The following is a 14,404-nucleotide window of genomic DNA, read 5'->3' as shown; positions in this document are numbered from 1 at the left end:
ATTTCTCTTCTCCCATATTAGTATTTATAGGCAATGAACTCTCAAGGTTCCTCTGTATTTAAGAACTCTTCTGTTTTTCTGTGAACTTGGTGGGGGGGGCATAATGATATCACACTTTTATCAATGGCTATTTTTTATTTCTGTTTTAATTTTATTTTTTTCTTTTCTTTTCTTTTCTTTTTTTCTTTTTTGCTAAGGCAATTGGGGTTAAGTGACTTGCCCAGGGTCACCCAGCTAGGAAGTCTGAGACCAGATTTGAACTCAGGACCTCCTGACTAAAGGGCTGGTGCTCTATCCACTGTATCACCTAGCTGTCCCTAATTTTACTTTTTAAAAAAATTATTTTTTATTTAATCGCTTAAAAGACTAATCTCACTTCCCATGCTTGAATTACTGTTTTTGTTTTCAACCCATGAAGAGCAGATCTCTGGAGACCACATTCAATTTCACTTCCTTGTCCTCCATCTTGATTCTTCTTGACTTGATTGCAGCATTTGACACCTTTTTTTTTTTTTTTTTTTTTTTTTTTTTCTGCGCTCCCTCTCTTCCTCCAATATTCTTTCCTCTCCAGGTTTTGTGACAGTCTGACTTAGGCAGCATAAAACAAATCAAATATCCATAGTCACTCCAGAACCATTTAGCTCTTTATCATTAGTCCTTTGGAATATTGCTTAGGATTTGTTTTTTTTTACAGTATAAATTGTTCTTCTGCTTCCGCCAACTTCATTCAGCATTAGTGCATTCAAATCTTCCATGTTCCAGGTCCTCTTCTCTTGCCCCTTCTCACATAGCCACAACTCTTGTCAGAACCTTAAAACCCCAAGCATAGATTATTGAAATAATAACTGGTTTTCTGACATCAAATCTGGCCCCCATCCAACCCATCTCCCCCTTACCTACTAGGATGAATTTTCTAAACAGCTGGTTACTTCCATGGTTCAGTGAACTTTGATGGTCTCCTGTTATTTCCAGGATCAAATATAAAAGGCTCTCTGTTGAGTATTTAAAGCTCTTTATAACCTAGCCCATTCTTATTAAAACTTCTGGTCTTCTTAAATTTTATTTCCCTTTATCCTTGATCTATTATCCTGCTACATTGGCCTGTTTGTAGTTCAAGGAACTACATGCATTTGCATAGTTTCTTGTATAAACTAAAGTAAGTCATGATACTGTGTTGAGTTTACTGTTGATATTGGAAAAACAATTGTTTTCCATTTTTTGGTCTATTTTTATCTTCTCAGTTATTTGACTTTCTTTTCCCCTTCTTGGCAAGGAACTCAAGTGCTTGCTGGCTGATGTAGTATCTAGACTCTTTTGGGTCTTCTTTATTCTGGTGTATTGGGTTAATTTCCCTCGGAAATGATTGTAATCTGCGTTGATATCTGTTCTTTTATCTATTTCCCATTTTTCTGCTTCTTACTGGTCAGATTGGAGCTGTTTCAATTTAATCAAAGCATATGATAATTTAATTTGAAAGGTTTTATCAAGTAGAAATTTTCTACCCATTCATCTTTGCCAACAGTTGTCCTCTGTGAGCTGCGTGGTGCTATTTTTGCAAATGCTCCTCAGCACTGCAGTATGAGCTAACCACATACCCCATGAAATAATTTTTTCTTGTTGTCTTTGAATTCATGATAAAACCAACTCCACCAACTGTATCCCAATATTAGGAGAACCTAATTGGTTACCTGTCTTTCAGGACAACCTGTCTTTTAGATTCCCTATTAGGAGAATCTAATTGGTTACTTTCCCCAATTCCCAATATTAGGAGAACTAATTGGTTATCTTTTTGTTCAAGTATCTGAAGTCTTTCAAAATTGTTTTTGTGAATCCACTCATGTTACAGATAAAGAAACTAATCCTTAGATTACATACATAGTAAATATCAGAGGTGAGATTTCAACTCAAATCTTCCATTGTTCATTTATTAAAAATCAAGATTGACTGACTGTCTTGGGCTCCTTATTCTGGATAACAGCATACTTTCTGGCTGTTATCGGTATTACTTTTGCCTAGAAACTATCTCTCTGCCCTTTGATGAACTTATTCTTAGAATCTGATGTGACCATTTAGCACTTGATTCTCCATAGTCCTATGTTGTTCTTTAGCTGTTTCATGGGTGTGTCCTAAGGGTCCTTCCAGGGATTCAGTTTTCTTCAGCATAGGTCTACTCACATACTCTATTATATTCAGTAAATGCGTCTTGTTGGGACTTGTTATGGTTTCATAGTTTCTGGCTAAACACCACTGGAAATATTCAAAGCAAAATTGAAGTAAAATGTGGCCTTCAGATGTGGTCATAAAGCTTCAGGCTGGGCAAAATTAGAGGGAGTTTGAGTCTTCCAAAGCAAAATATTTTGGAGTTGTTTTGATGGAGGGAATCATAAGACCAATAGATCATTGTGATGAATCAAATGAAGTATCTAACTTAACCTTTTCTGTGTCACGGATCCTTTTGGCGATTGGGTAAAGCTATGGATCTCTTTTCAGGATAATGTTTTTAAATGCATCAAATAAAATATATATGATTACAAAAATTCTAATTATAAAAATATTCATAGACTAACTTAAACCTCACCTTTGGTGACGTGCAGTCTTGGTCTTAGCATTTTTTGAGTGTTGCCAAGGAAGGTCTGATTGCAAAGTTGTTTAGCTAATCATCTTCAAAGTCTCCTAATTTAAGTATTATTGGAATAATATAATCTTGTTTGGGCACCTCCCTTACTCTGGATGATATTATCAACAGCAGCAACAACAACAGCAATAATATTGGAGGGATGTGTGTATGTGCCAGGTATTGTGCTGAAGCACTTTACAAATTTGATTCTTAAAATAACCTTGGGGGTGCTATTGCTAATTCCATTTTACAGTTGGGGAAAATGCAGCTCTGTGTGCTGTTCAGTTTATACAGCTAAGAAGTGTCTGTGGCCAGATTAGAACTTAGTTCTTCCTGTCTGGACCCAGTGCTCTATTTTTGGGATCACCTACCCGTCTCTGGGAGCACTTTGCTCCTTCACCCAGAGGTGTTTTCTTTGTGACTTTATGGAGTGCACCTGTTGTTCAGAGGTGTGCTGAACCATATCTAACTATGGGAGTTTACCATGTAATCAGTAACTCCTCTCTACCCCTAGGCAATTGGGGTTAAATGACTTGCCCAAGGTCACACAGCTAGGACATGTTAAGTATCTGAGACCAAATTTGAGCTCAAATCCTCTGACTTCAGGGCAGTTACGGTATCCACTGTTCCAACTAGCTGCCCCAATCAGTAACTTTTGAAAAAGCTAATGGGTAATTTGGATCATCTTTTTCTCTGCCTCAGGAACTGGCAAAGAGGACTCCAGGAAAGCACCCTGACCATCCTGCCGTTCAGAGTGCCTTGCAGGCCATGAAGACTGTCTGCACCAATATCAATGAGACCAAGAGGCAGATGGAGAAATTGGAGGCCCTGGAACAGCTGCAGTCGCACATTGAAGGATGGGAGGTAAGAAAGCATTGCCCACCTCGGGGCTGGAGAGAGGACCCTGGAACTTGGGTGGGAAAGTTTTGAGCTTATTTTTGCTTCATGAGTAAATCCAGTCGGGTGTGGGAGTTAGGGATGAGAATAATTAAGGTCAGTCCCTTGCTAGCCTCAAAAGCTATTTCCGTTGAGGAAGCAGTTTTTTAAAAATCAATTTTTTTTCAATTTTCCAGGCAGTATTTTTTCACCTTTAAATGTTTAAATGTTTCCTGCTTTAAGTGTTTACTGGCTCCCCATTACCTTTAGGAAAAATTCACCAGTTTGGCATTTAAAGCTCCTTAAAGTCCAGCTCTAAGCATCCTCCTTTTGGGAGCCTGTTTACATCTCTTGCTTTCATACCTTCCAGATTACTTCTTCTATGTCAGGAAAATGTTTCCTTTTCATCTCTAAAAACCCCTTGAAAACCTTTAGTTTATTTCAAGACTGCTTTCTCTCCATTGTTGGTGCTCTTTCTTTTTCTTCTATCGAGCTTCTTGTGGGCAGGCACTAAAAAGGGACCATGAATTTGTTAGAACTATAACGAGAAAAAATTAGGGTTCTTTGTCTGGAGGGAGCTCTCACCCCACTACATCCTTTTCACACAGCTGGGAGTTCATCAGTTTGGAATCTCACTTCCAACCAATGCCTTTTAAGTACCTGAGCTACATGAATCCCTGGGGTCTTGGGGTCCTCTGGCGGTTTGTCCCCTATATTGCTAATACTAATTTCCTCTCTGATTGTAGACCAAACAATGGGATCTTCCAGCTTTGTAGCTTTAGTCTCAGCTGATAGCGTCAGCTTCAAAAACTATTTGAGGGCAGGGAATGAGGAAGCTATGGCATTCATCAGGGCATGAGGAATGTCACAAGCTCTCTTTCCAGCCTCTGAGTTTTGTTTGCTAGATTGTTAAAGTCATGGCCAAAGAAAATAAATCTCTCTGTCCAGTCTTGGGATGGGAGCAGGACCTGAGGGAAAAAGTCACACATAGGATCCTAAGGGATCTTAGGCCATTAGTCTAACCTCATCTCCAGGACACAGGGAGAAGTCGGGTAATTATCAGAAGCAGGATTTGAATCTCATTTGACTTCAGAATTGAATGATTTTTACACTGTGCCTCAAGGTTTATCATGAGATCTTAGAATCTCTCTGAGCCAGAAGGAGATGAGAGATGATCTAATCTGACTCTTTGTACTGCCCAGAGATCAAGGCAGAACCCCAAAAGAGGAAGGACTCTTCTCAGTTTTATTTCAGAACTTTTTGCATTGCATTATTATCTGCTGTCAACAAATTTATTAAGTTTTTACTGGTTCATTTGCAAGATTTGTGCTGGGTTCTGGAAGACAAACAAAAGGGAGAACCTTTACGAGAGGTAAAAGTGGGGAAAAAGTGAATATAGAAGGTGTTGATTTGCATTCAGTCTCTACAATTCTCTCTCTGGATGCAGTTTTCTAGTCAAAGTTTATTGGGATTGCCTTGGATCACTGAACCAAGACTTAATAGCACAATCTTGCTGTTACTGTGTACAATGTATTCCTGGTTCTCCTTATTCAGTTCATCTTTTCACATCAGCTTGTTTTTGATTTTTTAATAGAACAGTAATTTTCCATTACTGTCCTATACCATAACTTATTCAGTCATTCCCCAGTTGATGGGCATCTACTACTAGGTCATATGAGAGAATCAGTATTGGATAGTTTTGTTTTTGCCCATTTCCAAGATCTCTTATAGTGTTAGGGTTTAGTTCAGTTCCATTGTGTCTCGTGAAGGAATGTGAGCAACATTTGAGGGAATAAGATTGGAAAAGTTGTAAAAATGGACGTTCTACATTTTTCTATCAACTTTCTTCAGTTAATCATTGGGTATAATAGTGGAAAGGGAAGGCCATCTGAAAATCTGAGGGCTAATCCTGTCAGAACAACTCTCAGAGTGATTTTGGATGAGTTAATTCCTCTTTTTAAGGTTTCTGCTTTCTTATCTGTAAAATAGGAGAGTGCTCAGTGGTAGGGGTGGGATCTTAGAATATAGTGTACTGGGTGGGACAGTGGAGGCAGTGAAGGGATGGAAATGAAGGCTATTTAAAAATATACGTACACATATTTTTAGCACAGAAGAATCTGCTCTCCATGGCCTTTAGAAGGAAGGAGGATAAACATATTTAGAATTGGGAGCCATTTTAGAGGTAGTCTAGGTCAAGTCCTTCATTTTACAGATAAAGAAACTGAGGTCCATGAAGGAGGATTAATTTGTCCGAAGCTATACAGATAAGAATTTGTAATTTGAATTGGCTAGTATTCTTTTCACTTTCTCTTACAGTCAAGACCTCAAAGCCTACATGTTCTCTGTCCTCACAGAACTTACAATTCTATTAGGGGAGAAATAAGATAAAAGCCATGATCAGGAGGGGCAGATGATGCTATGGAATTATACCTGTCCAGTAGTAACAACCCTCCACCCATCCATCCAATTCCAGGGTATTTGGCTATTTTAATGGGCCTCCAGAGTTCTAAAGGGATCCCCTAGGGACCAAAGAAGCTGACTGTGAGAGCAGAGGAGTTCAGGAACTGCTGGCCAGTGAAGGTTGTTTGTTGCCCTTGGTGATGATGGTGGTGGTGGTATTTTGGATTTAATTCTATGATTCTCTGACTCTGTAATGAAGTTGTCTCTAATGGGAAGTTCTCCAGCCCTTGGCCAGCAATAACTGAAATTCAGCTGAGGGTGTGATTTCTTGCCTTCAAAATTAGTTCTCTTTTTCTAGGAATAGTCAAATCAGCAGGTCACATTGGTAGAGGGACTTCCTTTTAAGTTATGTAAACAGTTGGTGAGGGAGGGAGAAAGACCGCAGACAACTTTCCTCTCCCTCTTCCAACCACCCCCCTACCCCCCCGCCGCTCCCTTTTTCAAAGGAAGAACACATTGTGTCTCTTTCCCTCTCCGTCCATCCTGTACAGACTGTCAGATTAATTGGTTTCAGATAACTTCTTTCCTCACGTTATTTCTTCTGGTCAAAAAATCTAAAATGACTGCTTTTGCACAGCTTTTTAGTTTGGCATTCACAGCCCTCACAGTCTGGTCCTAGCTTACCTTTCTAGCCTGAACACTCAGCAGGCAAACTGACTCACTTCCAGGGAGGTTGTTCTCCTTGTTCCTTTTTGCTCATATTCTTCCAGCCCTTACTTGGAAAGCTTTCTTTATTCCTCTGTACTTATAATAATAATGATAATAATAGTGAACATTTATATAATGCTTATTTTGTGCCAAGCACTATGCTAAGCACTTTACAATTTGATCATTCGATCCTCAGAACAATCCTGGAAGGGAGGTTAGTGCTATTATTATCCTAACTGAGGCACAGAAATTTTGTCCAAGGTCACACAGCTGCTGCACCCCCTGAGTGCTATTCACCCTTTGAGGCCTAATTTACCAGGATGTCCTACCCAGGTGTGCATTGAAATATAGGCGGTCCCTTGATGACCCAGAGCTTTCCAGAGGACATGACCAGAACAGGGAGGAATATTGAAACTGTGCCATCCAAGGATTGGATGAGAGAATGAAGGGTGTTTAGTCTGGAGAAAAGGAAACTTTGTGGGGGATGTAATAGTCATCGAGTTTTTCAAGAGTTGTCATGTTGAAGAATTTCTGGTTTACTCTGTGGAGTAGACCCAGTACAGATTTTCATTCAGTACCTAGGTGGTAAAGGTACCCTCCTTCACTACTTCCCCTCTTTCTTTCTTATCTCCCTCCCATCAGAAACTAGTCTTGTGTGTTATTGATTCCTGAGCTTGGGACTTGAGAAAATCTAGGTTTGAGTCCTGACTGTGATACTTAACAAAAGTGTGACTCAATCTTTTGTCTCAATTTCCTCATCTGTAAAATGATGAGATGTTATACTCTTCTTATTTATATTATCTCCCCTGATGATAGGGAAGTAGCAGGGATTTCATTTTTCTCTTTTTATCCCCAGCATCTTGCACAATGCTTGTCATATAACTTGCTGATTAATTGATCTTCAGTGATTTCTTGAATGAAGGGTTGTGGAATACTGACTTCTGTGAATTCCCAACTCTAGTTGTATGACTTAGAAAAATAAGTTTTTAAAATGAGGAAAATATTTGCATTCCCTACTTCACAAGGTAGTTGTGTGTGTGTGTTTTTTTTTTAGCTTAAAAGCACTATGGAAATGTGTTTTCCTCCTATGAACCTTACTTTATCCTTTTATAAAACAGGAATTTTTCTTACAATACTTTTCTTGTGAGAATTCAGTGAAATTACCCATTCAACAATCTGTCCATCCATCCACCATGCATTTATTAAGCACTTAGTATGTTCTAAGACTCCAAAGCAAAAAATCTTTGTCTTCAATCAAACAGCTTACATTCATAGTTACACTAGTTACACTAGTTGCACAGAAGCACAGCCTCACATAATAGTGAATTTTATCATTTATTAAACATCTTGGTAAATTTTTGTGATAGATGGGGAAGTATATATTTTTTTGTTTTTGTTTTTGTTTTTTATTTTATTTTTTTTATTACTAAGCTTTTTATTTACAAGATATATGCATAGGTAATTTTTCAGCATTGACAGTTGCAAATCCTTTTGTTCCAACTTTTTCCCTCCTTCCCCTCACCCCAACCCTTCCCCCCAGATGGGATGTTGACCAATACATGTTAAATATGTTAAGGTATAAGTTAAATACAATATATGTATACATGGCCAAATGGTTATTTTGCTATATCAAAGGAGTTGGACTTTGAAATAGTGTACAATTAGCCTGTGAAGGAAATAAAAAATGCAGGTGGACAAAAATATAGGGATTGGGAATTCTATGTAGTGGTTCGTAGTCATCCCCTGGAGTTCTTTCCCTGGGTGTAGCTGGTTCAGTTCATTACTGCTCTATTGGAACTGATTTGATTCATCTCATTGTTGAAGATGGCCACGTCCATTAGAATTGATCATCATATAGTATTGTTGTTGAAGTATATAACGATCTCCTGGTTTTGCTCATTTCACTCAGCATCAGTTCATGTAAGTCTCTCCAGGCCTCTCTTAAATCATCCTGCTGGTCATTTATTACAGAACAATAATATTCCATAACATTCATGTATCATAACTTATTCAACCATTCTTCAATTGATGGACATCCACTCAGTTTCCAGTTTCTGGCCACTACAAAGAGGGCTGCTACAAACATTCTTGCACATACAGATCCCTTTTGATGGGGAAGTATTTTATCATCCATATCTTTTCTTCAAACTCTTGGGATATGTTCCATGCCATGGATAGGGGCCTACCACCAGAGGCTATGAGTTCTCATAAAATGAACCCACCTTGAAGATCATTCACCTAAAATGTCCCTTTCTTTCTTTCCCATCCAGGGCTCTAATCTCACAGACATCTGCACCCAACTCCTCCTTCAGGGAACCTTGTTAAAAATCTCTGCCGGCAATATCCAGGAGCGAGCCTTTTTCCTGTTTGACAACCTTCTGGTCTACTGCAAGAGGAAATCCAGGTAAGCCCCATGAAACACTGTGATCAGAAGAGACTCACTTGTGGTGAAAGTGTTAGTTCGGGAGTTTAGGGGCTATGTTATGGAAGCAATATTATTCTGGAAAAGGACCTCAGTAGAGAAGTGGAGGTTAAGAGATTCAGTTCTGTTCTATAACTAACTCATTGTGCAACACTGGCCAACACTTTCCCCTTTCTGTTCCTTGATTTTCTTGAATGTAAAAAAGTTTTCTTTCTGGATCTATGATTCTTTTACACTGAAATTCTATGAATCTTTCAGTCTAAAACAAGGGGATTTTGAGAAACTCAAAGAACTACCATTAATTTCTGTTGAGAATAGGGAGAATATGTATGTTGTCTTCAATTTTCCTTCTTTGTGGTGCTGAACAATAGGATTGCATTAAATAGTTTTTTAATGGGTTAAAGAATAGATAGCACAGGGGAACTGGCAGTAGAAACAGATATGGAATCTTTTGTCTCTATCCTTCTCCATCTCCTGGTACCCAGCTCAATCCTAGGGATTCTGGTCAATCCTGTTCTCATGAGTTTGGGTCTTCAAAGGAGATGTCAAGAGAGTTGACACTACTAAACTAAACTCTACCTTCAACAAGAAGCCTTTGCCAATTCATCTTCCTGTTTCCTATTCGTCCTGTATACTTGCTTTGTCTGTATTTCTTTGCTTGTTGGCTCCCCATTAGATTGTCCTTTGCCTTTTTTAGTATTCCCAGCTCATAGAGTAATGCCTGGCACATGGGTCTTTATAAGTGTAATGATTGATACATACATAGAAAGGCTTTATATTATGGCCCAGTAGGGGACTGTGTCTTTCATCCATGTCTTGGATGAAAGGCTTTTCACCAGAAGCTTGACCATATGCTGATTTTTCTTATTTTGGACTTTGCTGTTCCAAAAGACTATTCATGGAGTATGGAGGGACTGACATCTCGTAACAATCTTTTCTTGAGTGGCAGGGTGGTGATAGAGCTGGATCTGATTTGGAGTTGGAAAAATCAGATCTTAAGACATAGTGTGCAATTCTGAGTAAGATATTTCACCTCTCTGGACCTCAGTTCACATCCTGTAAATATTGGACTTCTAACTAAAACTCTGAACTCTGAAATTTTTGAAGGAAATGAAATAGCCTGAGCATTTCTTCCATTTTTGTCGGGGAGAACCTGAGGGATTGCAGTCCAAATGCTCTGCCTTCACTCCTTTTCCATCCTGTATCCCCCTTTCCTACCTCTTGGCTGGACTAGACACTTTTCCCGGAACACCAAAGTCTCCAAAACAGAATGTTCTGCCGACTGATCGAAACCTCTCTGTTTTGACTGGACAGCTCCTCCCCAGTCTGTCTGGCCCCTGGCTGGGAATCAACAGAGTGTCTGGCTGGTGTACCTGCACTGGGTGGTTGTTGGGGATGGAAGGCTCGGCTGTAGCAGGCAAAGCCTATCCTTTACATTTCTCTGCCCTCTGCACATGGCTGTGCACTGTGGGAAGGAAAAATGAACATCTGTCTGCTGGAGGCTGACAGACTGGTTCCAGCCTAGGAGCCAGAGGAGCTGGGCTTAGGAACGTCAGGGAGTGGTGATGATGGATCTAGATGTGGAGCTCATGGCAACGTGGCCCTGGGAAGTGCCAGGATTTTAAAATCTTCCTGGCTTTTATTTTCATCTCTGCCCAGAGCTTCTCCTTTCCTGGAGTCTGTGTGGTTGTGCCTACGGGATAAAGCAATGTAGAAAGTGTACAAAATTTGAACTCAGAAGACCTGGATTAAAATTCAGCCCTTCCACTTACTACTCATGAGACTTTGAATAGGTATATTCCCTATCTTCTTCTGTAAAATGACCTCTTTCTCTTCTAAATCTGTAAAGCTTTGTGTTTTTGACTTGGTGTAGAATGTATACTTTTAGAGCCAGAAGGAACATTGATCATTACTAATTTTTCAGAGGCCCAAGAGATAAATGGTGAGCCATATGTTACCTACTACTAGCCTAATTCAAACATAATTCAACTACTGTTTTCTCAACTGCTAGTATATGCAGAACTCTATGTTGGGTGCTACGAGACAAAGCCAGAAAATATTAGCGTTTGCTCACAGCGTGATGGATTGGACCAAGGTTTATTTAAATCAAGAATTAAATCTTGATTCCATTCTCAGTGTGAACATCACTAAAATGAAGGCATTAATATTAGCCCCTTTCCACCTAGCAACCTTGTTATAAGAAAAGGAGGGAGAAAGTGCTACTATGTATCAAGTACTGTACTAAGCACTTTGGTGGTTTTGTTCCCCATTTGTAATTGAAATTAAGTCCTGGGTTATCCAGGAAAATGAAGCCTGATTTTAATACAAGTCTTGCTGACTCTAGACAGGGTTACTTTTTTGATTTCTTTGCAGCTTGCTGAAACCTGTGAACCCCTTGTTATATTTTATATTTTCATATTTATTGTCATTTATTTAATATTTTTAAATGCATAAAATAAGCACATAGGGTTATAACATTCATTTTGGTAAGATTTTGTTTTCCAGACTTTTCTCCTTCTCTCTACCATTCCAAAGACAGAAAACAATCTGATATGTTAAATATGTACAATGAATATTAAACCAATTACACTGAACTGTAGTTATCACATTATTTAAAAAAATTTCATGGACCCCAAGTTAAGAGTCTCTGCTTTGTCTTCCATATTCACATGGATTCTCGATGGCTGCCTTTCCTATATAACCTCATCCAAGTCCTTTCAGCAGTTTACCACAGGGAACCAATCCACCCAGTTTGTTGGAGACCTTCCATCCTTACCTTCTCCTGACATGTGCATACCAAACCAGCATCCTGGCTGGTGACCCTTCATCCATCCTTCCTGTGTTCCTCTGAACTTACATTATTTACCAGGATGACTGTCATGTGCATAGAATGCAAGGTAGAATGTGATGACTGGAGGCAGGAGTGGGGAATCTCAGGGCAAACCAGCTTAGAAATATGGCAAATAAAAGTGGGAGACCTGGGGTCAAGAAAGCCTGAGTTCAACTTCAGCCTCAGATATTATTAGCTGGGTGATCCTAAGCAAATCTCTTAACCTCTCTTTGTCTCAATTTTCTTAAAATGGGAATAACAATAGCATCTATCTCTCAGGATTATTGTGAGGATTAAAGCAAGCAGAATTGCTGCTTCCAAATTAAATTTGTAAAATGCTTTGCTTGTCCTAAATCATAACTAAATTCTATTCCTGCATATTATATAAATATTATATATTATTATAATTTTATTCTATATAATATAAGCATGTTATATAATATAATAATATATATAAATGCTAGGTATTATTATTCATAGAGTCCTAGATTCCTTGAATTCAAACTAGTCTCAGACACTAGCTGTATAACCCTGGGCAGGTCTGTTTCTTCTGTAAAAGGAGCTGGAGAAGGAAATGGCAAAACCTCCAGTATCTTTGACAAGACAACCCCAAATGGGGTCATGAGGAATTGGATAGGGCTGAAAAACAGCAAACAATACCACTAACATTATTATTCATTGAGGAGAGGGTACCTGAGTTGGGCTTTAAGGAAGAAAAGGTTTTCTGTAGTCAGAGATGAATGTGAGCACTCTTTCTCTGCTCCATATACTTCTCTAGCTCCTAGTTCCCCAGCTTCGAGACCAGAATACTTTCAAAAAATGCTTGTTGGTTGGGTCATTCATTCAGTGCAAGGTTATCTCTTGTTTGCTTGTGATCTGGGTCAAGATTTACTTAATCTCTCTGAAACTTAGCCTCCTTAAGGATGTGGTCAGGAAAATAGAGCACAGTGTGGGTTACTCACTGCCTCCTACATTATAAAAACCTTCTGGTGGTTGTGTTTTCATGGAAATGGCTTTTGCCTCTAGGAAAGACCTCACTACCTGGAGAAGGAGCTCAGCCCTTGAATCTGCTGTTCATCTAGGGACTATTTTGATTCTGGTCTAATAACTGCTTAGTCTGGGACACTGCTAATAAATATAACATCTAATTGCTATTAAATATATCATCTTAACTTTTTTGATTTTTGCAGTCCAAGATATCAGTGAGCCTGGTACCTATCATGCTCTGTGAGCTTCAGATCACTTCCTCTTCATAGTCTTGGAGATCCAAGATTGAAGAGATGAGAACTTTGTAATTGCTTGGAGTCATCTTGATGTCATGAAAAGACAATTGAATTGGGAGTTGGAAGTAAATAGTTTTCAAATACTGGTACCAACACATAATGGTTCTTGCATTCTGGTTAAGTCAGCAGTAAAATAGGGAGAATGATAAGTAAACTACCTCCCTCAGAGGGTTATTATGAGGAAAAAACTTTATAAATCTGAGCTGTTAATCTCAGACTAAATCAGTTTGTTAAGTGATACAGACCATTTGATTCAATAAGCATTATTGAGAATCTCCTCAATCTGTGTTTCATGATGGGGATCCATAGCTAATTCCTTAATTCTTGCTCTCAAGGAATTCAGTCAAATGGGCAGAAAATTTATTATAAAAGTAAATGTAAGAGGGAAAAAGGAGAGATCAAATTTGTCTAGCTACATTTGAGGAAGAAAAGATACTTAGCTTGTCGGTGGTAAGTATATTTGGCCATTGTCCAGTTAAGATTTTCCAGTGTGAGGTGGGAGGGCTCTGCCCTACTTTTTTTTGAGGGAGTCCCCTCCACTAAAATCAGTGCTTTATTGGCATTCTTATACAATTGTGGCCAGAACATGCTTTCACATGCAGTCTGTTACAGTGGACCTGGAAGGTCTTATTTTGGATTGGTCCTGTGATTTCAATTCCCAGTGGGTAAATTTTCCTACAAAAATCAGCTTCTTTCAAGTGTAGTTCTAGAATTGTATGGGGTCTTGGGAGTGCCTTGTGTCAGAGGTGAGACTTAAGCCTTCCTCATTTTGAGATCCCTTCTTTATTCCCAATTGCCACACAACTTCTTAGTCTGCAGAGTGAGAATTATTATGGCTAAATTACCCATGAAAAAACCTAGCAAAATGAAAAATATCAACTCCTAATCTGTAATGTTTAAGGTTGAGGTTACACAGGCAATTTTGAACCCATCTCCATTTTATCATCTATATATAATATATAATATCATTTATCATCTATCTGTTTATCATATCTATCTATCTTCTGTCTCAGAGTTGAGTGACACGCACCTACCTTAGGCTTTTTTTTTGTCTTTATTGGATGTCCTCTCAAACCTCTGGACCCAGGGGGATTCAGCTGGTAGTCAAGGTTCCCTGGAGCATTTGATCCCCAAGTGGTACTCAACACATCAGACCTGAGCCATTCAAGTATGTTAGAACCTCAGTGAAAGCAAGAATCCTATGGTTCCCCTGAGAGACTTGGGGATGTGAATAGAGGTATTTTGTTTGCCTCCTGTTGGTCAGGAAT

The 14,404-nt window shown here is 38.9% G+C and overlaps 1 protein-coding gene across 1 annotated transcript in view; it reads left to right on the top strand.

Moving 5' to 3' along the window:
* Positions 1–14,404, top strand: part of PREX1 (phosphatidylinositol-3,4,5-trisphosphate dependent Rac exchange factor 1) — a 206,138-nt gene that overhangs the window by 106,833 nt on the left and 84,901 nt on the right. The window contains exons 6-7 of the mRNA XM_051976532.1: positions 3,320–3,481; positions 8,872–9,005. Of these exons, the coding sequence (XP_051832492.1) occupies positions 3,320–3,481; positions 8,872–9,005 (296 nt within the window). The remainder of the gene's footprint in view (positions 1–3,319; positions 3,482–8,871; positions 9,006–14,404) is intronic.

Source organism: Antechinus flavipes, chromosome 2 (genome assembly GCF_016432865.1).
Source record: "Antechinus flavipes isolate AdamAnt ecotype Samford, QLD, Australia chromosome 2, AdamAnt_v2, whole genome shotgun sequence".
NCBI classification, from domain to species: Eukaryota; Metazoa; Chordata; class Mammalia; order Dasyuromorphia; family Dasyuridae; genus Antechinus; species Antechinus flavipes.
This window is presented reverse-complemented; position numbering and strand designations above follow the sequence as displayed.